The 25,922-nt window shown below is 31.2% G+C and overlaps 1 protein-coding gene across 1 annotated transcript in view; it reads left to right on the top strand.

Moving 5' to 3' along the window:
- The window catches only part of LOC134714821 (geranylgeranyl transferase type-1 subunit beta-like), a 29,056-nt gene extending 5,751 nt beyond the window's left edge, over positions 1 to 23,305 (top strand). The window contains exons 3-9 of the mRNA XM_063576421.1: positions 743 to 810; positions 1,994 to 2,145; positions 6,403 to 6,535; positions 9,952 to 9,997; positions 11,473 to 11,657; positions 13,553 to 13,661; positions 21,049 to 23,305. Of these exons, the coding sequence (XP_063432491.1) occupies positions 743 to 810; positions 1,994 to 2,145; positions 6,403 to 6,535; positions 9,952 to 9,997; positions 11,473 to 11,657; positions 13,553 to 13,661; positions 21,049 to 21,194 (839 nt within the window). The 3' untranslated portion in view covers positions 21,195 to 23,305. The remainder of the gene's footprint in view (positions 1 to 742; positions 811 to 1,993; positions 2,146 to 6,402; positions 6,536 to 9,951; positions 9,998 to 11,472; positions 11,658 to 13,552; positions 13,662 to 21,048) is intronic.
- Positions 23,306 to 25,922: the final 2,617 nt, after the last annotated feature.

Raw genomic sequence — 25,922 nt, 5'->3', positions numbered from 1 at the left:
TGGGTGTTTGAATATACATTTCTATTTCATTGTATTTCGTTGTTTATTGTAAAGTTATTACATGTAAACTCTATGAAAATTAAAATTTTCTTTTAAATATTGCATTATTAGATAAAGTCACATTTATCAGAACAAGTATAAATTCAAGTAACTATTAAAATTTGAAGAATGTAATTCAAATTTATTACAAAAATCTGTTATAGATTTCCGTTACAATAAAGGAATTACAGTTTTGAAATGTATTTAGAAACAAAGAAATAGAAAATATGTGTAAAATATTATCTGAAGACTAATGTTGCTCTAGAGTATTAATATTTTTATTTTAAGATGGTAATATATACTAGTGTGGCTTCAGAGTACAAATAAATGTATATCTGTTATTTATAGATAGTAATATAGGGTTATTGCATGAATATTGGGGAATATTGTCCCGAGTAGAATCTTATATTGCAAGAGCTTGCGAGTGCAATATATGTTCTACGAGGGACAATATTCCCCAATATTCATGCAATAACCCTTTTATTGTATAGCAATATAATATTTAAAAGTAAAAAGTGGTTTAAATTAGATTTTGATGTTGATGACGTCATGAATTTTTGAAGATTTATTGCACTAGTGCAATATAGGAATTTATTGCACGCTAACTTTTGGTTACTTTCTGTGGGAAATATTATATTGCTATACAATAATGTATACAAGTGCTGCTTCAGACTTCAGAGTATTTATATTTTGTTACTTTTAGATAGTAATATACACCAGTGTGGCTTTAGAGGCTCTACAACATTAGGAAATCCATTCAAGGCTGAAGAGGTGAATCTTTTTGTTTTTCTCAAATAAAGTACTATAGTATAATTCAGAATTAATTGTTAGTTTTTTTGTAAATAATCGCAAGAATTAGAAATCACATTCTGATATCTGATACACACAACTGTATGCAGATCTCCTGAAATTCCAATGTCGAGATGAATCTTGCAAATTTGTTCATTATTCAAAAACTACTCTCATGTGAACATTTAAAACTCTCTATTTGTTTTGGAATTTGAGTTATCTCCCTTCACACAGAGGCTGATACTTATATGAATTATTTTTGATCTAATCAGTGAAAAATATATTGGGACAGAACGTCACAGAAGTAAATGTATTTTTATAATGGATATTTATTTTTCTGACAAGTACATTATGTAAGTCCCTTTCAATAACAGGAATTTACAAAACTACTAGATTGGAATGTATGTTTTATTATGATAATTGATTATTAACAATGATTAAAGTACTGATTTTTAAGCATTTTCTTTTTGAAGATCAATCATTATTATTTAGATCAGCACATTTGCTATCTAATGTATAATGTATATTTACAAATGTAAACTGTTTACATTTTAGTAAGGTCCTGTTAAGGTAGATGGTGAGTGAGTGTGGGGAGGGGCAGTCTTAATTAAAACAGATAGATTTTAAAAAATAATTTAATAATTTGCTAAAATGTAGTTTATATCATAATTTTTTTCAAAGATTTGATAAAAGTTTGGGTCACTGGGCTTTTTTTTAAGCTTCAGATTTCATATAGATTATACATGAAAAATGAAGATATATCTTATAATGTGATTTCAGAAGAAGAAAAAAATAAGGTTTTGGACAAGTTTGCCTAAAAGAATTTTAGTTTTAGGACAATTTCATTCTCTAGTTAAAAAATTAAAAGGTACAATTTACTTTTAATGATAGTAACTACTAGACTTTAAAGCATAACTTTAAGTTTGAACCTTTATATAATTACAAGCAGGAAATATTCAGTCTTTAAATGAATTAGTATAGAAATGTTGCTTTCATTACATTTCATCATGTTTCTTGGTTTTATTGTTAGAAATATACTGCGTTCATTTGCTAGCTTGGCCTAACATGCAGCAAAACTCAATATTTGGCAGTAAATGTGAATGACCTCATTAAGTATTCAAACACAAATTTCCTAAGTTTTCAATTATGTTGGGTTTTTTTTCAGGCAAGAAAACATCCAATTCCACTTGACTCAGGACATATTGCCAATACATACACAGCTTTGTTGTCATTGATTATATTAGGGAATGATTTGTCAGGTGTAGACAAGAGATCTGTCACTACAGGACTAAGATATCTACAGCAAGAGGATGGAAGGTATGTTGTCATTGATAATATTAGGGAATGATTTGTCAGGTGTAGACAAGAGATCTGTCACTACAGGACTAAGATATCTACAGCAAGAGGACGGAAGGTATGTATTTTCACTTTGTGAGCACAACTTTATATTTGTGTATTTACCTGCTGTGTAATATTTCACCATGTTTTCCAGTTTCTGTGTGAAGAAAGTGAGATTGGCATGAGATAAGTGTACATTACTTTTTCAGTTTCTGTTGTGTACCAGATGGTAGTGAGAATGACATGAGATAAGAGTACTTTTACATTACTTTTTCAGTATCTGTTGTGTACTAGAGGCAGTGAGAATGACATGAGATTTAAGTGTATTTTTACATGACTTTTTTCAGTTTCTGCTGTATACCAGATGGTAGTGAGAATGACATGAGATTTAAGTGTATTTTTACATGACTTTTTCAGTTTCTGCTGTGTACCAGAGGGCAGTGAGAATGACATGAGACTTAGGTGCATTTTTACATGACTTTTTCAGTTTCTGCTGTGTACCAGAGGGCAGTGAGAATGACATGAGATAAGTGTATTTTTACATTACTTTTTCAGTTTCTGCTGTGTACCAGAGGGCAGTGAGAATGACATGAGACTTAGGTGCATTTTTACATGACTTTTTCAGTTTCTGCTGTGTACCAGAGGGCAGTGAGAATGACATGAGATAAGTGTATTTTTACATTACTTTTTCAGTTTCTGCTGTGTACCAGAGGGCAGTGAGAATGACATGAGATTTAAGTGTATTTTTACGTTACTTTTTTCAGTTTCTGCTGTGTACCAGAGGGCAGTGAGAATGACATGAGATTTAGGTGTATTTTTACATGACTTTTTCAGTTTCTGTTGTGTACCAGAGGCAGTGAGAATGACATGAGATAAGTGTATTTTTATATTACTTTTTCAGTTTCTGTTGTGTACCAGAGGCAGTGAGAATGACATGAGATAAGTGTATTTTTACATTACTTTCTCAGTTTCTGCTGTGTACCAGAGGGCAGTGAGAATGACAAGAGATAAGTGTATTTTTACATTACTTTTTCAGTTTCTGCTGTATACCAGATGGTAGTGAGAATGACATGAGTTAAGTGTATTTTTACATGACTTTTTCAGTTTCTGCTGTGTACCAGAGGGCAGTGAGAATGACATGAGATAAGTGTATTTTTACGTTACTTTTTCAGTTTCTGTTGTGTACCAGAGGCAGTGAGAATGACATGAGATAAGTGTATTTTTATATTACTTTTTCAGTTTCTGTTGTGTACCAGAGGCAGTGAGAATGACATGAGATAAGTGTATTTTTACATTACTTTCTCAGTTTCTGCTGTGTACCAGAGGGCAGTGACAATGACAAGAGATAAGTGTATTTTTACATTACTTTTTTCAGTTTCTGCTGTATACCAGATGGTAGTGAGAATGACATGAGATTTAAGTGTATTTTTACATGACTTTTTCAGTTTCTGCTGTGTACCAGAGGGCAGTGAGAATGACATGAGACTTAGGTGCATTTTTACATGACTTTTTCAGTTTCTGCTGTGTACCAGAGGGCAGTGAGAATGACATGAGATAAGTGTATTTTTACATTACTTTTTCAGTTTCTGCTGTGTACCAGAGGGCAGTGAGAATGACATGAGATTTAAGTGTATTTTTACGTTACTTTTTTCAGTTTCTGCTGTGTACCAGAGGGCAGTGAGAATGACATGAGATTTAGGTGTATTTTTACATGACTTTTTCAGTTTCTGTTGTGTACCAGAGGCAGTGAGAATGACATGAGATAAGTGTATTTTTATATTACTTTTTCAGTTTCTGTTGTGTACCAGAGGCAGTGAGAATGACATGAGATAAGTGTATTTTTACATTACTTTCTCAGTTTCTGCTGTGTACCAGAGGGCAGTGAGAATGACAAGAGATAAGTGTATTTTTACATTACTTTTTCAGTTTCTGCTGTATACCAGATGGTAGTGAGAATGACATGAGTTAAGTGTATTTTTACATGACTTTTTCAGTTTCTGCTGTGTACCAGAGGGCAGTGAGAATGACATGAGATAAGTGTATTTTTACGTTACTTTTTCAGTTTCTGTTGTGTACCAGAGGCAGTGAGAATGACATGAGATAAGTGTATTTTTATATTACTTTTTCAGTTTCTGTTGTGTACCAGAGGCAGTGAGAATGACATGAGATAAGTGTATTTTTACATTACTTTCTCAGTTTCTGCTGTGTACCAGAGGGCAGTGAGAATGACAAGAGATAAGTGTATTTTTACATTACTTTTTCAGTTTCTGCTGTATACCAGATGGTAGTGAGAATGACATGAGTTAAGTGTATTTTTACATTACTTTTACAGTTTCTGCTGTGTACCAGAGGGCAGTGAGAATGACATGAGATTTAGGTGTATTTTTACATGACTTTTTCAGTTTCTGCTGTGTACCAGAGGGCAGTGAGAATGACATGAGATAAGTGTATTTTTACGTTACTTTTTCAGTTTCTGTTGTGTACCAGAGGGCAGTGACAATGACATGAGATAAGTGTATTTTTACATTACTTTCTCAGTTTCTGCTGTGTACCAGAGGGCAGTGAGAATGACAAGAGATAAGTGTATTTTTACATTACTTTTTCAGTTTCTGCTGTATACCAGATGGTAGTGAGAATGACATGAGTTAAGTGTATTTTTACATTACTTTTACAGTTTCTGCTGTGTACCAGAGGGCAGTGAGAATGACATGAGATTTAGGTGTATTTTTACATGACTTTTTCAGTTTCTGCTGTGTACCAGAGGGCAGTGAGAATGACATGAGATAAGTGTATTTTTACGTTACTTTTTCAGTTTCTGTTGTGTACCAGAGGGCAGTGACAATGACATGAGATAAGTGTATTTTTACATTACTTTCTCAGTTTCTGCTGTGTACCAGAGGGCAGTGAGAATGACAAGAGATAAGTGTATTTTTACATTACTTTTTCAGTTTCTGCTGTATACCAGATGGTAGTGAGAATGACATGAGTTAAGTGTATTTTTACGTTACTTTTTCAGTTTCTGTTGTGTAACAGAGGGCAGTGACAATGACATGAGATAAGTGTATTTTTACATTACTTTTTCAGTTTCTGCTGTGTACCAGAGGGCAGTGACAATGACATGAGATAAGTGTATTTTTACATTACTTTCTCAGTTTCTGCTGTGTACCAGAGGGCAGTGAGAATGACAAGAGATAATTGTATTTTTACATTACTTTTTCAGTTTCTGCTGTATACCAGATGGTAGTGAGAATGACATGAGATAAGTGTATTTTTACGTTACTTTTTCAGTTTCTGTTGTGTACCAGAGGGCAGTGAGAATGACATGAGATAAGTGTATTTTTACGTTACTTTTTCAGTTTCTGTTGTGTACCAGAGGGCAGTGACAATGACATGAGATAAGTGTATTTTTTACATTACTTTTTCAGTTTCTGTTGTGTACCAGAGGGCAGTGACAATGACATGAGATAAGTGTATTTTTACGTTACTTTTTCAGTTTCTGTTGTGTACCAGAGGGCAGTGACAATGACATGAGATAAGTGTATTTTTACATTACTTTCTCAGTTTCTGCTGTGTACCAGAGGGCAGTGAGAATGACAAGAGATAATTGTATTTTTACATTACTTTTTCAGTTTCTGCTGTATACCAGATGGTAGTGAGAATGACATGAGATAAGTGTATTTTTACGTTACTTTTTCAGTTTCTGTTGTGTACCAGAGGGCAGTGACAATGACCTGAGATAAGTGTATTTTTACATTACTTTTTCAGTTTCTGTTGTGTACCAGAGGGCAGTGAGAATGACATGAGATAAGTGTATTTTTACATTACTTTTTCAGTTTCTGCTGTGTACCAGAGGGCAGTGAGAATGACAAGAGATAAGTGTATTTTTACATTACTTTTTCAGTTTCTGTTGTGTACCAGAGGCAGTGAGATTGGCATGAGATAAGTGTATTTTTACATTACTTTTTTCAGTTTCTGCTGTGTACCAGAGGCAGTGAGAATGACATGAGATAAGTGTATTTTTACATTTTTTTTCAGTTTCTGTTGTGTACCAGAGGCAGTGAGAATGACATGAATTAAGTGTATTTTTACATTACTTTTTCAGTTTCTGTTGTGTTCCAGAAGGCAGTGAGAATGACATGAGATAAGTTTTTTTAACATTACTTTTTCAGTTTCTGTTGTGTTCCAGAAGGCAGTGAGAATGACATGAGATAAGTTTTTTTAACATTACTTTTTCAGTTTCTGTTGTGTTCCAGAAGGCAGTGAGAATGACATGAGATTTGTTTATTGTGCCTGCTGTATAAGTTTTATATTAGATGACTGGACAGGTGTTAATAAAGACAGAGCTGTTCAATTCATTAAAAATAGTATGGTAAGTAGATAATATAGAGAATGGATACAGGTAATGTGTCAATTATTATTTTGTTTTGAGATTTTAAACAAATGTTTATTATATTTTGATATAGCAGATCATAAAAATATCCAAAGAAGTTATCTGATTATCTCCCTTACACTGTAAATTCAGTATACAGAGTTAAAAATATTCAAGTTATTTGATTTAATGCATGTCATTAGAGAAGTAATGAATATTGCATACAGTTTAAAAGCTTGCCTTAATTAAAATATACTGACTGATTTTACTCCCACTCAAAAGAAAAGGGTTTACTTGTTACACCTGTGTTTCTGTGTCCATCCCATAATATTTCATCACATTTTTCTCAGGAACTACATATAAGGGATTCCTAAATTTTGTAAAAAATCTTTATATAGACATGCTTTACAATTTTATTAATGTTCACATTCATTTCACATCAAAAGTTCACCAAAGGATAGATGAGGAAAAGACAATGGTCACTTTGTGAGTCTGGTCTTCCTCTGACTAGCAGTATAACCCTTTCTGAAGTGTGACATTTTTGACTGTGCAGGATGTACAAGTTTGAAGCCACATGAAATTAGAATGGGGAAGTTTATTCTAATGCCTCATATCAAGAGTTTGCTACGCTTTATATGCTCTAAGGACATTAAAACTTTTACATAAACTCTTTTAGGGGGTCTGTAGGTGGTCACTATCAAGGCAAAATTTCCATCCCTATCCAGTTTACCCTCATTTTCACTGACTTCCATCCTGTACAACCTCTATTTTGGATCAACCTAGAGTATTTATTGTCAATGTTTCTTATCCTGAACATGCATGCTCTATTTGCCACTGGACAGGAAGCAATCATCAATCAATCTTTCACATTAATATTCTGATTACTGAACATGTGTATGATAATTACATGTTTATTCATGTAATGACAATGTGTGACATTTCCGTCACATTTTTGTTAGGAACTATTTAAAGCTTCCTGAAATTAGGTATCATGCTCAATATGAGTATGCTATAATGATCAATTTTCGCATCGGTTGCTCATCAACTGCCTGTTAACCTAATAACTATGGGAGGGTATAATTATCAGTCCCTATCAATGAAGTCTAAGGGGTCCCATTATGTTTGCTCTCTGTCTGTCTGTCCATCTGTCAGTCTGGCAAATCAGTTTTCCAGACTTTTTTTCTTCGTGCTTGAAGATACATGCATTGATTTGATATTTGATTGATTGTTTTATCTTGACAAGTTACAGGTCAAGTTCAATTTTCACGATTTTAGCTTTTCTCTTTGAACATTCAGTTAAATCCTAGAATTAATTTTTTGATGAAATACTAATAAGTAATAGATTTCTGTTAAAAGGGAAATAACTCATTTTTTTTTAAATATTTAAAAGACAAAATGACATTTTGAATTGTTTGAAGAATTTAGTGGTAGGTTTGTTTGTCATTCTAGAAGTTTTTGATTTGTTTTAATTTGTATATATTTTTATCATGACAACTTACAGATCAAGTTGGAATTTGGTTCTGGTCTGAAAATTTTGTGCAGAGTTTTTGGCATAGAAAATTTGCTTAATTATTCAGTTTTCAACAGTTTCTTTTGTCATGCTTGAAGATTTTGACTTGATATTTTTATGTAGTTTACACCATGACAAGTTATAGATCAAGTTAGAATTTTGTTCCATTACAATGAATTAGTAACCAGTATGGGACTATGTATTGACATGCAATACTCACAGAATGCTTGTTCAGAAGAAGGCTAGCTCACAGTTCAATTTATTGAATTAAATATGTTTTAGCTAAGGCCAACTAAAATTAATTAGTAGATCTTCATCCAAATTTTTGAATAAAATGGGGCGGGTGGGAGGATTTTATTGTTTTAATTTTATTTCATGTGAAACCTTCTTGTAACGTGTTATTCATATAAGCAAGTGTAATAATAAGCTTATATCATGTAAATATATGTACATGCATATTAAGGTATCGTGTATAAGACAATAACAATCAAAACCAAGGAGTTAACAAAGACTCAAAAAACCAAAAGACATTTACATCAACTGTTACAAATAATAAATTAGAAACAACACAAACTCCACTAAAAGCCGGGATTGAAATCAGTTGCTCCGTAAGGGTAAGCATTTCCTGCACCGTATATGGCACCCGTCGTGTTATTTCTTTGTTCAGTTTAGTAACGATGGAAGGTTATTATGACAGAGGAAAAATATCAGATATGATTTCTAACACACTTTTGTCATAATAGCCAATCAGACCATAAAATTTCTTGAGAGATGACCTTAATTTGATTGATTCATAGCCTGTCGTAGCAACTTTTGAAAAAGCAGTATTCCTCGTTCACCAAAAGAGCTAGCTCTTGAGTGACATATCAATATTGAGACACATATACTCAATATGCTGGTGACACTTTTTCAAAATCGTAAATATATATCTCTGATTGGCAACCACTGTTCTTCATGTAATTGCTGCTTTAGAAACCTATTTTATAGTAAACAGCAGAAACGTGGAGAAATGCTCTCTTCAGTTAGACGACCTACACCAAATTTATTTTGCTTTCTAAGCAATGTTTTGTTGTCCTAATAAAATGAGGGAAATGCATTGGTATGCAACACAAGTATGATAAGTACAGAATTAAATGAAAACTCAAACAGTGTTGAAATAATACGGTTGGTCCTTAATATATACCAAATGCAAATATAATTACAATGTAGAACATAAAGTTGTTTAATGACTCTATTGTGGGTATTGGGATAGAGGATGTTTGCTGTTTGTCTACTAAAAACGAAAGGCATGGCTAAATTTAAATCTAATTTAGCTTGCTATAAATTAATTAATTAAAAATGCATGTTTGTCGACTTTCTGAATTTTTCAATATACGATATTACAGTCATGATTTTTGTACCAATGTGTTCCACGATTCTTATGCTTTTGGGTTTCATTCACAGTCCAAATTTCATGAACAAAATCCAGAATTGTAATTTTTTCAAAAATAAAAAATAATTGGGGCAGGAAGATTTCAGAGGAGCGGGCGGGGATGAAAATCTATCAATTAATTTTAATTGGCCCAATCATTTAAATATATTTTTTTTTATGATTTAATTCACTTGTTTTTCGATCAAAACCAGAAGCTTTTTTACTAAATTTCTTGCTTTTGGTCAGTTCAATTTCAATTTTACTGCCTTTGAACTAATTGTTGGTTAAAATTGAACTAAATATGGCTCAAGAAAAAACTGCTTGCCTTAAGTGACTCTACTTGAGTAATCTAGTTGTCAGTACCTGATATTTTTCATTACTGTAACAGATTAAAAAAAAATATATATAGAAATAACCAGTTACCAGATAATTGGTAATATAAACACCTGTGTGGTTTCAGTGGTAATTTGTTATAGTTTATTATTTACTTTACAGTCCTATGAGGGAGGTATTGGTCAAGGACCCGGTACAGAAGCTCATGGTAAGTTTAGATATAATCACCAAAACTAGACATGGTTAGAATTCTTTGACCTTACTACAGACTAGGCAGGGTATTTGGAACCCCTTATATTTTATTTAGATTTCTAGTGCACCTGTCAAATGATCTGATTTTTGCAGATCACATTGTGGAAATTTGCCAGCTCACCTGAATCCTTCAGTACCATAAACATGTATGTGAGTTCATAAAGTAGCACTTTATTTCATTCTATGACCTATTTTGATCCCAATTCAAGTCATGTAATACTTTTCATGCCTAAAATGCAAAAAACTCCATTGAAATTAGATGTGTGTTGACTATGTCTGACATTATTCATGAAGTAAGATCTTAATTGAATGTTAACTACATAACAATTATTAGTCACTCCAGTCTTGTTAAGGTGACAGTTTATTAATTATCTTGTTAAATATCCTGGAATAGTGTTATCTGCAACAAGACCTGTCATAGGTAGTCATTAACAGAATCCAAAATATTTAGATTACCTGAGATCACCAGAGCCTATAGGTTTTTTTGCCGCTTTGGTGTAATGTTATTACATGTAGTTGAAGGGTTCCTGACAAGTTTTTTTCATTAAAGAAGTTTTATTGCAATTCAGTTATAAAATTGTGAAAAGAAATTATGTCAATTAATATACCTTTTACACTGAGCTGTATTATGTAAAACATTTGTAAAAAGCATTGGGACAAACTGGAAAATTTCTATTAAAAATTCTGTTATCAGTTCAAATCAAACCAAACCTTATCAGAACAATCGTTTTGTCATTCAGGTTAACATTGCACTTTATTCTGGATACCAATGAGCAATGTGCGTATTGTTATGCGTTTATTTTTCTACATTGGTTAGAGGTATAGGGGGAGGGTTGAGATCTCACAAACATGTTTAACCCCGCCGCATTTTTGCGCCTGTCCAAAGTCAGGAGCCTCTGGCCTTTGTTAGTCTTGTATTATTTTTATATTAGTTTCTTGTGTACAATTTGGAAATTAGTATGGCGTTCATTATCACTGAACTAGTATATATTTGTTTAGGGCCCAGCTGAAGGACGCCTCCGGGTGCGGGAATTTCTCGCTACATTGAAGACCTGTTGGTGACCTTCTGCTGTTGTTTTTTATTTTGGTCGGGTTGTTGTCTCTTTGACACATTCCCCATTTCCATTCTCAATTTTATCTTTTAATCTTTACTTATTTAAGTGTTTTTGTTTTAAAATTTTCCTCTTATATTTATATTTTTTCAGTTATATGAAAGTATTTTTACCAACAAAGCAGATGAAAATTACCTTAGTCTATTTGACAAAACGAACTTCATTAATAGTCTAAATCAGTGTTTTTAAGAAATAAAATGCTTGACACATTAATTGTAGTTTGTTCTTAGATATCAAAAGTTTCATATTAAAACAGATTTTATTGAAGATTCTTTTATACATGAAAAAGTAAATATATAATATGTATGTATATTTGAAGGTGGATCAACATTTTGTGCAATAGCAGCACTAGTTTTAATGGACAAACTGTATGAAGCTTTTAATGAAAAGGAAATAAAACGTTTAAAACGATGGTGTATTAGTAGACAACAGACAGGATTTCAGGGACGACCAAATAAACCTGTCGATACTTGTTACTCATTCTGGGTTGGTGCAACATTAAAGGTCAGTTAATATTGGAAAGGTCAACTTTTCTAGGCTGTTAAATTTATCTTTAATTATACCTGGCAAATTTATTTTCAAATATTTTAGAATTTGCCCAGTTTATATGTATACATTAAACATCTAGGTATTAGTCAACAATCTTTCTTATGAGAGCACTGGATTGTTACGAGTAACAATACATGTACACAATAAATGAATTATATAACACATAAAAAATGTACAAAATAACACCAATATTTATAAAGAAGGAGGAAATAATAAATAGAGAATAATACATGGCAAAATCCGTATCATATGTCGTATCATCCCGAGACATCAATATCAGCCCGAGGGCCTTTAGGCCCGAGGGATGATATTGGTTGAGGGTGATACGGCATGTGATACGGATTTTGCCATGTATTATACGCTTTATCATATATTTCAACAGAAGAGTATTATAGTATATGAACTGTTTTCTGATCCATAGCACTGGGTTACCTTCAGTTCTGCTTTTGTCTTGTTTCAAAGCTTTAAAATAACTGCTCAATTATTTATACGAAGCACCTAGGTTACCTTACAATCTGTTGTTTTGAAAATATTTTGTTTATTATTGTATATATTTAATTCTAATGCAATTTGGATGTAACAATGTTTTTCATTGGCTTAAAATTGCTGTCAAATCCACAGTTGACCAGGCGTAACTAAGGAGGGACCCGCCATTTTGAATTGATGAATCAACAAATGTTCTATTACTACTATATAATCGAAAATAAAACAACACCTACCTCGAATTCGCCAATTTAATGTACTTTTATCCGAATTTGAAGCGTACAAGTAACGTAATAACCTCCGGTTTGTGAGTTTTCATTGTATGAAGTCACTTTTAGCCATGACGTCTATGTGCCAAAATCATTCATGAAGTTTCGCGGATTTTTTTTTTATTTGACAAATTTAGATATTTGTTCAAGTTTTATCGTAATTTTTATTTTTGCAATGCATTAGAATCGGAATAACAGTACTGTAGTTGAAGAGTTGCCACCGTCAATTTTGATTTGACGGTCGCAAATCTCAGTTTTACTGTCTCCACTACGCGTCGCCAGTAAAACTGCATTTGCGACCGTCAAATCTACAATTGACACTTGTGATATTTTGATTTGACGGTCGCAAATCTCAGTTTTACTGTCTCCGCTACGCGTAGCCAGTAAAACTGCATTTGCGACCGTCAAATCTACAATTGACAGTGCAACTCTTGAACTACAGTACTGTTATTCCTTAAGTGTTTTGTATTTTTTATAGTTGCATTGAGTGTGCCAAAAAATATGTTATAAAAACTTGATGTTCGTGACGTCACATACAATATGAAAACTTGATGTAAGTGACGTTACATACCAAACAATGACGTCATTCCAAAAAATTACCTATTTTTAGAAAAAAAAAATTTAAATTTAAAATTTTAAAAAAAATTCTTAAGCAAAAAAACCCCTAAAAAACTGACTAGTTAAAAAAAAAAAAAAAAAAAAAAAGGCATGCGATATGGGTTTAGCCATGCGATACGGGGTATGCGATACAGGGTAGGTGATACAGACTGGAAAAAAGAACCTTTATTAGATATACAAAATAGCTGTATTTTGTACTAAATATATGATAAATGTAAATATCAATAAGTGAATCATATCAATCTTTTTTTATTTAGCTATAAGAATCTTTAAAACTGAACACCGCAATGCTTGTACAATTCTAAAATTTCAAATATGACGTAGGGTAGGTATTTACAACAGAGACTGCATACATATGATTCTTACAAAAATAGCAATGAGCAATATAAACAGGTATATTTCCAAAATACATAGGTATATATATGTATAAAATTCTTTTAGTGGCTATACATTTTGATGAATTTGATTTATATTTTTCAGCTTTTAGATATGTTTGAATTAACTGACAAAGGTTTCAATAGAGGTTATATGTTAGAAACACAAAACAGTATAACAGGAGGGTTTGCTAAATGGCCAGATCACACACCAGGTACATTTATTGTTTATACTATATGAGGGTGGTAATGTGGGTACCTTCATGACAAATCACGGTAAAATTTCTTGCCAAATGAGGTTAACAGTATTTTTGATGTATAATGAAAAAAATGTGCACTTTCTTTTAGACGATAAAACAATGACTTTGATGAATTATCTTAAATTTTTTCAAAAATAATAGTAAAGATAATTATTTGAGACCTCTGACGAACCATAATAAGGATATTTTGACAAATCAAGGTAAAATTTTAATCAATTTGATGCTAACGGTAGTGGAAAATGACGGTTTGACGCCTGATGGTAAAGGGCATTACTACCCTCCTGTATATACTGATCATATACTCAAGACAATTATAGTCTCACACAGCATTAACATTAAGACAAAAATTATTACAGTTTCTCTACATTCACCAATTTAATACATTTGTTTGTTTTTATGGTGGTTAAGATAACACAAAGTTGACTGCTGTGCCCCTTTTTTTGACATTTTTACCTATTGTGTCTGTTTGCTTTGTTTACACATCCTTGTCAATATAATGGAATTTGATGCAACTATCATACAAGTGAGAGGTTTTGCTAGCTATAAAACCAGGTTCAATTCACCATTTTCTACATAAAAAAAGCCTGTACCAAGTCAGGTATATGACAGTTGTTATCCATTCATTTGATGTATTTGTGCTTTTGATTTTGCCATTAAATGGACTTTCCTTTGAATTTTCCTTTGAGTTCAATATTTTTGTGATTTTACTTATTTCAACCATCCCCCAACCCACTGAACCAGCCACTGAAAATAACCTTTATCGTCTATTTCGCTGATTTTTTAAGCATTTTATTAGGAATTAATTTGATTCACTAGCATGGTATTCATTGAATTTTGGCAATTTAGCTCTGGTGAAGAAGATATAAAAAGAATCATTTCACCTTTTGAATTTCACATCTATGTGTTTGGAGAAATAAGAAAATTTTGATAAAACTTGTTTAATACAATATGAAATTCATCTGAAAAAGATGTTAAGGGCCAAATGTTACCAGATGTTTGATAAATTTCCAAATTTATGACCAAAACAAGCATTAAAAAAGACTGCTATTGTCAAATAAAGGTTCTGGCAAACAGGTGAAGATAAATTTATAAATCATGTAAACCTTTTTGAAAATATCGTCTGCAGCTAATGATAATGAGAAACATATTATATCATATATTTAAACATTCATATATAATAATAAAATAAGGAGTAATGGTATATAACTCCATGTATTGACATTACCTCACTACTCTTAATATCAAAAGAAGAGATACAAAAGCTAATACTTTTTTTTATCTAAACATCACTGTTTGGTTGTAAACAATGAACTAAGCCCTACATTGTATGTAAACTGTAAATTGCAAAACAAAATAAAATTTAATGTTAAAAAGATCAAAGCTGTTCTCTTAATATTTTTACTAATGATATTTTTCATTTAATTCCTATTAATAAGGAATTAGTTTTACTACTGCAAGATAACTAAATGGGATATTTACTCTAACGTTCTATTTAAAGTGTTGAAGTTTACTATTGGAATTAAAAAATTCACTTAATTAAAATTGATTGAAACTTTCATTATGTTATGCAAATGACATCAGCATTGTTTGAAAGTTACACATGGAATGTACGATCAGATTAGTAAGAGCTGCACCTCAGATCATTAAGACTAGCAATTCATTATACGATGATCACGACATAGACCACTATTACTGTTGATCAAAGACAGTTGATTGAGGGATCAAAGAAATAATTTGCATATAGTGTGATGGTATAAAGTTATTTGTAACTGGATTCTGAAGTAATAGGTATATAATCTTCAGATACAAATCAACATTTTGGATTGAGAAAAATCTGAAATTAAATCTCTCATTAATTGGAAAAATAAAAATTAATTCTTCTGTTAAAGTGCTCTTAAGTTTTTTAACGTGTGACCATTAACTTAATATTTCTTTACTTTTCTCACTTAAAGTGTGGCTATATGTTTTTTTATCGCTTGCTTAGCAGCAAAGTAGCTTCTCGACCAATGAAAACAGTCTGTAATTAAGATGTAGGTGCGTAAACAATAGTTATCTTTAGGAATTAATTTTTCATCGTCTTTGATGATTTATTGCAACAATAATATATTCATGGTAAGTATATTACTTTATACTGACTCGTCAATTTAATTTACTTATTTTACAGTTATATAACTTTTTTATTTTTTTTTCTTAAACTTTTTGCTTTTTCCCCTTTAAACTGTTTAAACTGTTTGCTTTTTTTTTTTCTTAAACAGTTGTTTTTTCTTTCTTTACATTCTGGTAAGCTATAATTTTAATTTCGAAAAATACTTTAGTGAAAGTATGAATGTATATATATTGTGTGATAGTAATTAAAAGGAAGGTAAATGGACAGAAAGTCACAGGACAAAAAGTCACAGGACATAAAGTCACAGGACAAAAAGTCACAGGACATAAAGTCACAGATTTGATGGGACAAAAAGTCACAGATTTGATGGGACAAAAAGTCACAGGACAAAAAGTCACAATTATTTTTTTGACAAATGTTTGAATAAATAAGAGAAAGATCTTGAAACGTTTTCTTTAGTTACATCCATAACTCTTAATAAAATCAACGGTACCAATTTTGTTGCACCAGATGCGCATTTCGACAATACATGTCTCTTCAGTGATGCTCGTGGCCAAAATATTTGAAATCCAAAGCATATATAAAAGATGAAGAGCTATAATCCAAAAGGTCCAAAAAGTATAGCCAAATTCGTGAAAGGAATCAGAGCTTTGCATGAGGGAGATACATTCCTTAATTTATAATAATTTCTAAGATTTTGTAACAGCAAATTTTAATAACACAAAAAATCCGTACTTTCATGCCAGTACCGAAGTACTGGCTACTGGGCTGGTGATACCCTCGGGGACTAATAGTCCACCAGCAGAGGCATCGATCCAGTGGTAGTAATAAAATCAACGGTACCGATTTTGTTGCACCAGATGCGCATTTCGACAATACATGTCTCTTCAGTGATGCTCGTGGCCAAAATATTTGAAATCCAAAGCATATATAAAAGATGAAGAGCTATAATCCAAAAGGTCCAAAAAGTATAGCCAAATTCGTGAAAGGAATCAGAGCTTTGCATGAGGGAGATACATTCCTTAATTTATAATAATTTCTAAGATTTTGTAACAGCAAATTTTAATAACACAAAAAATCCGTACTTTCATGCCAGTACCGAAGTACTGGCTACTGGGCTGGTGATACCCTCGGGGACTAATAGTCCACCAGCAGAGGCATCGACCCAGTGGTAGTAATAAAATCAACGGTACCAATTTTGTTGCACCAGAATTAAAGTGTAGGGCATTGTTCATATTTATCAAATTTTTGATAAATTTTAATCATGCAAAAGAGATATTGCTTGGCACCAAGCCATTTAAGTACCAACTCACTTTGAGATTTTGTTTTCATAATAGTTATTTTATCATTATTGATATTTATTGAATACATTTTAATATCATATTTGCTTTTATATATATATAACAGTTTAAGAAAGAAAAAATTATATTTTTTAAATTATTTTTTTCTTGTTTAAAGAAAAATATTCTAAAAACTGGTTTTTTTGTGACCATACCCGTAGCCAGGGGTGGTTCGGACAAATAATCACTGTTAAAGTCGATGTTCTGTTTGAATTGTGACTGTTAAAGTCGAGTTTGTGAGTCAAACGAACCCCCCTTTGGAAATTCCTGGCTACGGGCCTGGTGACTTTTTGTCCTGTGACCTTTTGTCCGTGACTTTTTGTCCGTGACTTTTTGTCTTGTGACTTTCTGTCCTACATTCAAAAGTAATTGAGAAATTATACCCTTCCAGAATGACTTATGTCCATGACACTTTAGAACTCTATGTTATATAATATTGATACTTCAACAATAATAAGGAAACTGGATATTGAATTTGTATACAACTTTTTAAAAATGAAATTTTTACTTACATAAAGGGATAATTGGTAATACTCAAATCCTTATTTTATCATTAAGAAATGAAAGGGGGATATGTAAAATATCAATTTATAGAGATGCCTTTAACATACTTCTTTTAATTTTTTTAATGTGCAGCAAAACAACATATTCATTCACATACTAAATGTAAATTGTGTAATAAGTAAACTAAGAAAACATTTTAAAGTTGTAAAAATTATAAGCAAATGTTCAAATAAAAATCATTAAAACAATTGCCGCAGAAAGGAAATCAAAAGTTATTTTTTATTTTTGTTAAGGAAATGCAGTAGAACATTTTAACAAAATTCAAGGGAAAAAAAGAGATTTTTTTCAACAGCAAAGATTGGGTATAAATCTACAACTGAGTTACCTTGAATAAATATATTGATATTACCTAATATATAATTGATTAGTTTGACTTGTAAGGAAGGAAATTTGGTGTTGAAAAATATACTAAGATGATTCAAACACCATTACAAATTTATCTTCAAAATATGCATTGTCTAAACATTTCTTCTTTAGAAGCGATTGGTATAAACCGTATTTACATATTTTATTTTTGTGATCAATTTGTTTATTCTGCTGATCAAATTATAAAAAATATTATACAAAAAATAAAAATCTTTTAACTTCATAGAAGATAAAAAAAAATTGGTAATTAAATAAATTTTAAATTAAACAAATTTATAATTGATTTTTTTTAGTATTAGTTATCAAGAATGAAATAAAAATAAAAGTTGTGTGTAGAGAAAAACAAAGATATGAGAATTATTTCACATGTTCAGGGACTTGTTCTCAAGATGACAGCTTTAAGAATGATTATAATATAATATCATAAATCAAAGAAATGAAATATTCCATAAAAAAGTCTGATTAAATTTCTTGTTAAAAACATATTTTTATTCTAGTGACAAAATTGGGGAAAGGTTATGGAAAAAATAGTTACTAAGAAAATCCTTGAATTACAAAATCATACACATAAAGTTGAAATAATGGTAGTTATGTTGATTTTAAAGGATTTTGGTCTAACTAAAAATAACAAGTAATAATCCCCTGTCTGTCAAACCAAAGACTGAAAATTTGGCATTTGCTGCTTCTACTTCTTCAAAGTGAGATCAAAGACTGGCCAGCCCAGGTTTCATTTCATCATTCTGAATATGCATTTAACTTTCCCATGGATGTTATGGAAGTTCGCTACTCAGTTTCAAAATTAATAGCTTTCCATAACACTAGTATATATTGATAGGGGATTAATTAAGATAGAAAAAAATGAAGAAAAAAAATAGAGGTCAATGTAAAATTGAGAATGGAAATGGGGAATGTGTCAATACGACAACAACCCGACCATACAGCAGACAACAGCCAAAGGCCACCAATGGGTCTTCAATGTAATCAGAAACTCTCGCACCCAAAGGCGTCCTTTAGCTGGCCCCTAAACAAATATGCATACTAGTTCAGTGATAATGGAAGTCATACTAAACTCCGATTTATACACAAATAACTAAAATTAAAAATCATACCAGACAAACAAAGGCCAGAGGCTCCTGACTTGGGACAGGTGCAAAATTGTGACAGGGTTAAACGTTTATCCTGTGCTTTTTTTTGAGACATAAGCCATTGAAGTTTTGGCTGGAAAATGTTCTCTCCTGATTTTTCAGAGCTTCATAATTGACAAGTTAAAGTTCTCAAAAACTATTTACAAATAAATAAGATTTTGTAAGACGTTTACAAATGGCTTATAATTATACATGTAAAAGATTTATAAAAAGAAAAATGGGGGTCAACGGGCAAAATTTTTAAGGCATTCAAATGACTAAAACCAGAGGATTTAAAAAATGTTACAAAAAATCCAAATTATGACAAGCCAACATCCTTAAACAACTATTCGTTATTCTTTATTTTCTATAAATTCATTTATGTTCAGAGCATACTGATGACACTTTTAGGCTTCATATACGTCTTCTTCCCTAAGAGAAAATGTAGTATGATACCTTTTCCTCTAATTCAAATTATGTAAATTAGGACTTATAAGTAACATAATAGTTTATTATATCTATGTAACGTAGTGAATGGAAATGGTTATTTAAATTTAAACTCATGCATTTTTAATTTTTTTTTTATTAGTTTTAATGAGCACTCTGACTGAACTGTTAGGAGACTGAAATGGAAAAAAATATTAATATGTGCATAACAAAAAAAAGAATTATTAATATCTTTTATAACTTTTATGTTATACTTGTTCATTAAAATTAAAAGTGCATTTTAACAGATGATTTATTTAATGATTTTTATATCTACTTATACAAAATAGATATCAACTACTTGTATCCCTATTTAATAATTCATTTTTAATTAAATACTGCAAAATAAGCAACAATTACATTGTAAAGTTGAGAACATTCAAGATAACAAAATAATGTGAGACAGTAAGAAGTTTTGATGTTGGACAATGAAATTTAATAAAAACAAATACAAAAGTGGGACAATCAGGGATTTGAATGGTTTTGCACTAGTAAGGCCCTTCATCATCCTTCATAGCTTGCTGTTTGAAGTAAGCCAAAGCTTCATGTTTTAGACCATGCTAGTGTTTGTCCGGTTTTTTTCTTCTTTAGCCACGGCATTGTAAGTTTATTTTGGACTTATGAGTTTAAATTTTCCTCTGGTATCTTTTTATCTCTGTTATACAGTGGTTGTAAATGTGCAATTGTTATAATTAAATGAATAATTCAGAAAACACTGAGACATAGGTATCAATAACTGTGTAAAAATAGTCCACTTGCAAAAGTATCTCCCAGTCTTGTTTATTTAGACACATATATCGTATACCGTAGGTATATATATACAATATATTTACATTGTTGGAAAATATCAAAATTATTTTTTTTAACTTTAGAAACTGGACAAAGAGCGAGGCTTACACAGCTTTTCTCTTTTTTCTTAGCGAGTACAATATTTAAAAAAAACATTTATTCTGTACAAACATTGTTTTTATCCTGCAAGTTAAACCTGACACTGAATGGTTTTAATGGTTTAAACCCAAATGTTTCTCTCTGATTTTTCATAAAGTCAATGGAGTTTATTTGCTAGGCATGAAAAGGACCCCAAAACTAACTGTTACCAAAAAAGAATAGTTCACATTTCAATTCTCAATATTGAAGTGGAGTAAAAGTAGATTGAATAAGGAAAAAAAAATATTTGTGTACCTGTTACTTGTATAATAATTGTCTGATTACAGGATTAAAATGTATATTTTATATTCCAGATGCCCTTCATGCCTATTTTGAGTATGAGGTATACAAGTATACTTTATTATTCCAGATGCCCTTGATACCTATTTGGAGTATGTGGTAAATAAATGTATATTTTATATTTCCAGATGCTCTCCACGCCTATTTTGGAGTATGTGGTATGTCCTTGGTAGGAGAAGAGGGTATACAACCAATGCATCCTGCACTTAATATAAGTCAGAGAGCAGCAGACCATCTAGAAAACATCCATAAATTATGGCGATCCAAGTCATGATAATCAGTACTCTTAGGAAACAAGTTTTAACTATAGCATCTTAATCTCCATCTGATTAATGCACTAACCATTATTTATTTTTATGTTCTCATATTATGATATGTAAGTCAGAAGAATGCATAGTAGCCACTGTTATCTTCTTATAAATACCATGTCTTTTTTATGCTCTAGAATATTGTGTTTAAATTATGCTATTTGACATTTGCATCTATAGTAAGCTAATTTTAAAAGCAATATTGACATGAACTTGTGCCAAAATTTCAAAATACAAAATCAATGGAATACCTCGAGTTGTATTTAAAAAAAATTCCAAACTTTTAAGGTTTATCATAGTAGTCTATTTGTTCATTTTTGAACTCTCTCTTATAATTTTAGTATGTTATCAAAAACATTTTTTTGATATCTATAAACATAACATCTCATATTTGTATTTCCTTAACAGCAGCAGAACCTTGATATTCATCAACGATGTTCAAAGGAGTATGCTGGAAAAAGCACTAAATGGCCTCTATTTCTAGCCTAACATTTCAATTGATTTTCTTTTCATGACTTCACAAATAATACATACTTTGATTTTCCATTAAAATTCAAAGAAAACAGTATAATTTTTCATGTTTTTTTTAACTGGATACAAAAAGGGCCTTTAATATATTGTTTGTTATAAAATTTCATGTATTGATATTTGAATTGAATATTTAGTTTGTCAAGAGCCTTTGCTCTCTGTTTCCTAGAACTAACTGAGTTTATAGTAAGTTTAATTGTTTAAGAGACTTTTAGATTGGTGCAAAGAAGTACAAAAATATATACTGTAAATTCTGAAATTATTGCAAGGTTTTTATTATTGCGAAAAATGCAAACACAATAATTTGAACTCGCATTATCAAAAATTTTGTATGAATCAAACAGGATTTTTCTGAAATTCATAAAAATCAAAATCGCATTTAAGTCTAAAATGACAAAATCGCAATAATTTCTGAATTTACAGTATTGAATTTATATTTGTTGGAATATTTAAGCATAATTGGAATGAATTTGATTTGAAATGTAATGTAGTTGACATGTTTTTCAAAGGTTAAATAGTTTGAGGAGTAATGTAGTTAACACAGAGGGCAACATATACATTATGCAAGGGTCAAGCAGTTGCATAATAAGTTAAGACTGTGTGATATACACCAGTCTTTGAAGAAAACAATAAATCTTCTCTATTTGTTGTAGACGTGGTCTAACCTTTTAACATGAGTAAGCAGGTGCCCTTCTGCAGCACTTGCTTTAACTTGAATAAATATTCCTCATACTTTCCTATGCTCATGATTTTTAGATCAGTTTTTTTCTTCTGTACACTGTCATTGATTTGCATGTGCTATATAATTTTATCAGAATAAGATATATGTTTACAATTATAAAGAACACACTCACCAGATATTTAATAACCAATTTGTGATAAAAATTGACAAACTTTTGTAGTTGATTATTGTAATCCAGATTCATTAATTTGTGATTTTGCTTTCTGAAATAGGCAACTGAAGTATTCTTTAGCTCAAAACAAGTGAAACAACTGTGATATCATTTTCTTTTGGTGTTTACTGCTGCTACTTGGGGGTTTCAACCTGAAACAATAGAACAGTGCCAAGTTACTAACTTTTAAGAATTGCAAGTACAAGTATCTTCATAACTATATGTTTCAGCCAATTGAAAATAAAATGTTAGTTCAAATACTGTTCTGTGATTTGGACTCATTTAGACAAAGATCTTACAAATAGACAATCCATTGTTTCTACCTGTAACATTCACTGATTAACGAATTTTGAACTACCCAGTGTCCATTGATGTTTTTATGACTATGATGAGAAGATTGGATCACAAAAAAGGGAAAGACGAGATGCTGTGTGTCTTAACTTTTTAATAAATGGTGAAACAAGTTTCTTTTAAATGATGCACGATTGAAAGTAGGGCAAATCTGTAGATTAACATGATATATAAGGAATGTTCCTTTGTTTGTTAAATAAAACACTGTTTAGTTTTTCTTCATGCTTATCCCTGTATGAAATAAACCTTCCATCTATCAAGCATATATTTGTAATTTTTATTCTAATAATAAAAGTGTTTATGGAGTTGGTTGTATTGTTTTTCCTTTCCAAGTCCATTCCAAGATGCATCATGGAATCATTCGACATTTATATATTTATACTCATAAGTCTTGGAATTTGAGTACAAGTGACCTTCATCCACTGGCAAAAATGTAATTCCTGTTTATGTAAAAATATTTAGTTTATGACCAGAGATCAGAAATCGGATGATATATGTATAGAGGGAAAACTTGTTACTTACATTGGTAATTTGGACCTTTATATACAAACGAGGGGAAAAAGATACCAGAGGGACATTCAGACTCTTAGATCAAAAATAAACTGACAATGCCCTGACAAAAAAAAAAGAGAAATACACAACAGTACACACAACACAAAATAGAAAAATGAAGACTTAGCAACTCGAACCCTACCAAAAACTGAGAGGGGGGGGGGAGATCTCAGGTGCCCGGAAGGGTAGGCATCCTGATCCTCATGTGTCACCCGTCGTATTTCTCATTACAAACCCGGTAAATAGTCTAGGTCACATTCGTGTCATCAATCGTTACTCATGTTGTAAATGAACTTATCTCGGATACTAGGATTGAAATTTTGTATCTGTGCCAGACGCACTTTCGTCTACAAACACTCATTGAATGAAAAAAGTTAAAACTTAAGGCTAGATAAAGTACGAAATTGAAGAGCATTGAAGACCAGAAATTACACATAAGTAATCCATTAATAATTTAATTTAGTAATTTAAATAATCCAATTATCTGTCAGAACTCCGTCATAATTTTAGTATTTAAGTTTGTATTTGCAACAATTTTGTTTTCTAAAATGGATTGTTTTACTTTATTTTAGAATTCCTTCGGTCATGTCTGTATAAAGTCGTTCTAATAAAAAGTCTGCAGTTACAGAATGTAAAAATGAAAATCATCAAAAATATTAGGCTGGCGTTTCATCTAAAGATAGATGTAAAACCCATCTAAATAATATCTATCAATGGCGTTTTAATAAGAAATATTAAAAGACCAAATCAAGAACGAAGTTGAAGGAGATTGAGGATAATCTCCGAAGGGTTTGCAAACTACAGTGTTTTCCATTCAGCATTTAAGCCGGGTGTGCCGACCACCTTCCTTTTAAAGCCGACCACCTTTCCATTTTAGGAATTGGTCGGCTTTTTTTCTTCAAATTCCGGATTTTTTTTTAAAGTTAGTCAATTCCTGTGTAGAACATTCTCAGTATTTCCAATAATTCAATTGACTGACTTTATTTAATGTGATCTTGTACTTACATGTATCTGTTTTTGTATTTATACGAAATGCACTATGAAAAAGTGTCCATTTATTCATCCACATAAAGACATGTTGTTTGAAGTTTTTACTTGACATAACCATAGTTAAAGTAAGTTTAAGTGAGTGCTTGAAAAAACATTACTGTTTCTTCCCAAGACATGTTGTTTAACAATTAAAGAATGTCTTCGGATGAACTCTTTGCATGATCATGATGAATACATAAAGGCAACAGTAGTATACCGCTGTTCAAAACTCATAAATCCGTGGACAAAAAAAAAAAACAAAACCGGGGTAACAAACTAAAACTGAATATAGAGGACAATTGGTTTATAATTTAATCATGTTCACTCTGATGGGACATTAGGTATATCGGTTTTGCTGATCCGATATAAAATAAACTCTTCATATATGCCAGGACTACTATTTTTTTTCCTGCCAGAAGTGAAGTTCGTCTTAAATTGAAAGACTCATCAATGATGCATGAATCAAAGTTAAAAAGGCAAAAAATATTTTCTAAAACATAAGAGAAGGTCCAATAAGACCCCTTTTTGGCCCGAAAATAAAGCAGTTTTACGAAATTGTTACAATGTTACTTTAAGCTTTTCATTGGAAAGAAGAATACTTCTGCTACATAAATATAAGCTGTTTTTGACAATGCAATGCACATATATCGGGTACTAGCATCATTAAGTCATGCTAAATTACAGAATCCTCGAAATTTTTGCATTTTGGTTAATTTTAAGACGGTTTCCGTTTGAAATGGAAGTGGCCGCATTTGTGTTCATTCTTAATATTTAAATGTAAGTTGTATTTGATGATAATACATAACATATATAAAGGTTGAGAATGAAAATGGATGCGGCCACTTTCATTTTGATACAAACTATCTGAAAAGTGGCTTATTATGGCATATTTGACAGATTTTTCATATTTAAGCTTGGATTGGAGCGTTTTTAGTGGCTCATTGAGTTAATATCAATCACATATACTAATTGACTCGACTAAAGTAGACACTTAAGTGATTAAGAAGTGTCCAAAATCTGTCATCAGATGAACCTGAAATTTGAGGCCAAAATCGACCCTTACCGGGCCTTCTCGTTTAATTCAACCGCTGCAGAATATATTCTAAACATGTGTGCTTGGTTGAATGAAATCAAAACAGAATTTATGTGAGCAATGATAAATATTTTTTTTTCTCATTGAAAGAACATGGCTGCAAATTAATTTTCAATTTTTCAAGGCCGGCAAATAATTGCTTGGTTAAAGAAGCAGTAGCATCAGAATCATAAACTGTCATTGTTTTATTATTGTTATTTTTTTTAGATTTTAAAAACAATCTTGTTCAATATAATTTCAATTTAAAA

The sequence above is a fragment of the Mytilus trossulus genome, chromosome 4 (assembly GCF_036588685.1).
Source record: "Mytilus trossulus isolate FHL-02 chromosome 4, PNRI_Mtr1.1.1.hap1, whole genome shotgun sequence".
NCBI lineage: Eukaryota > Metazoa > Mollusca > Bivalvia > Mytilida > Mytilidae > Mytilus > Mytilus trossulus.
This window is presented reverse-complemented; position numbering and strand designations above follow the sequence as displayed.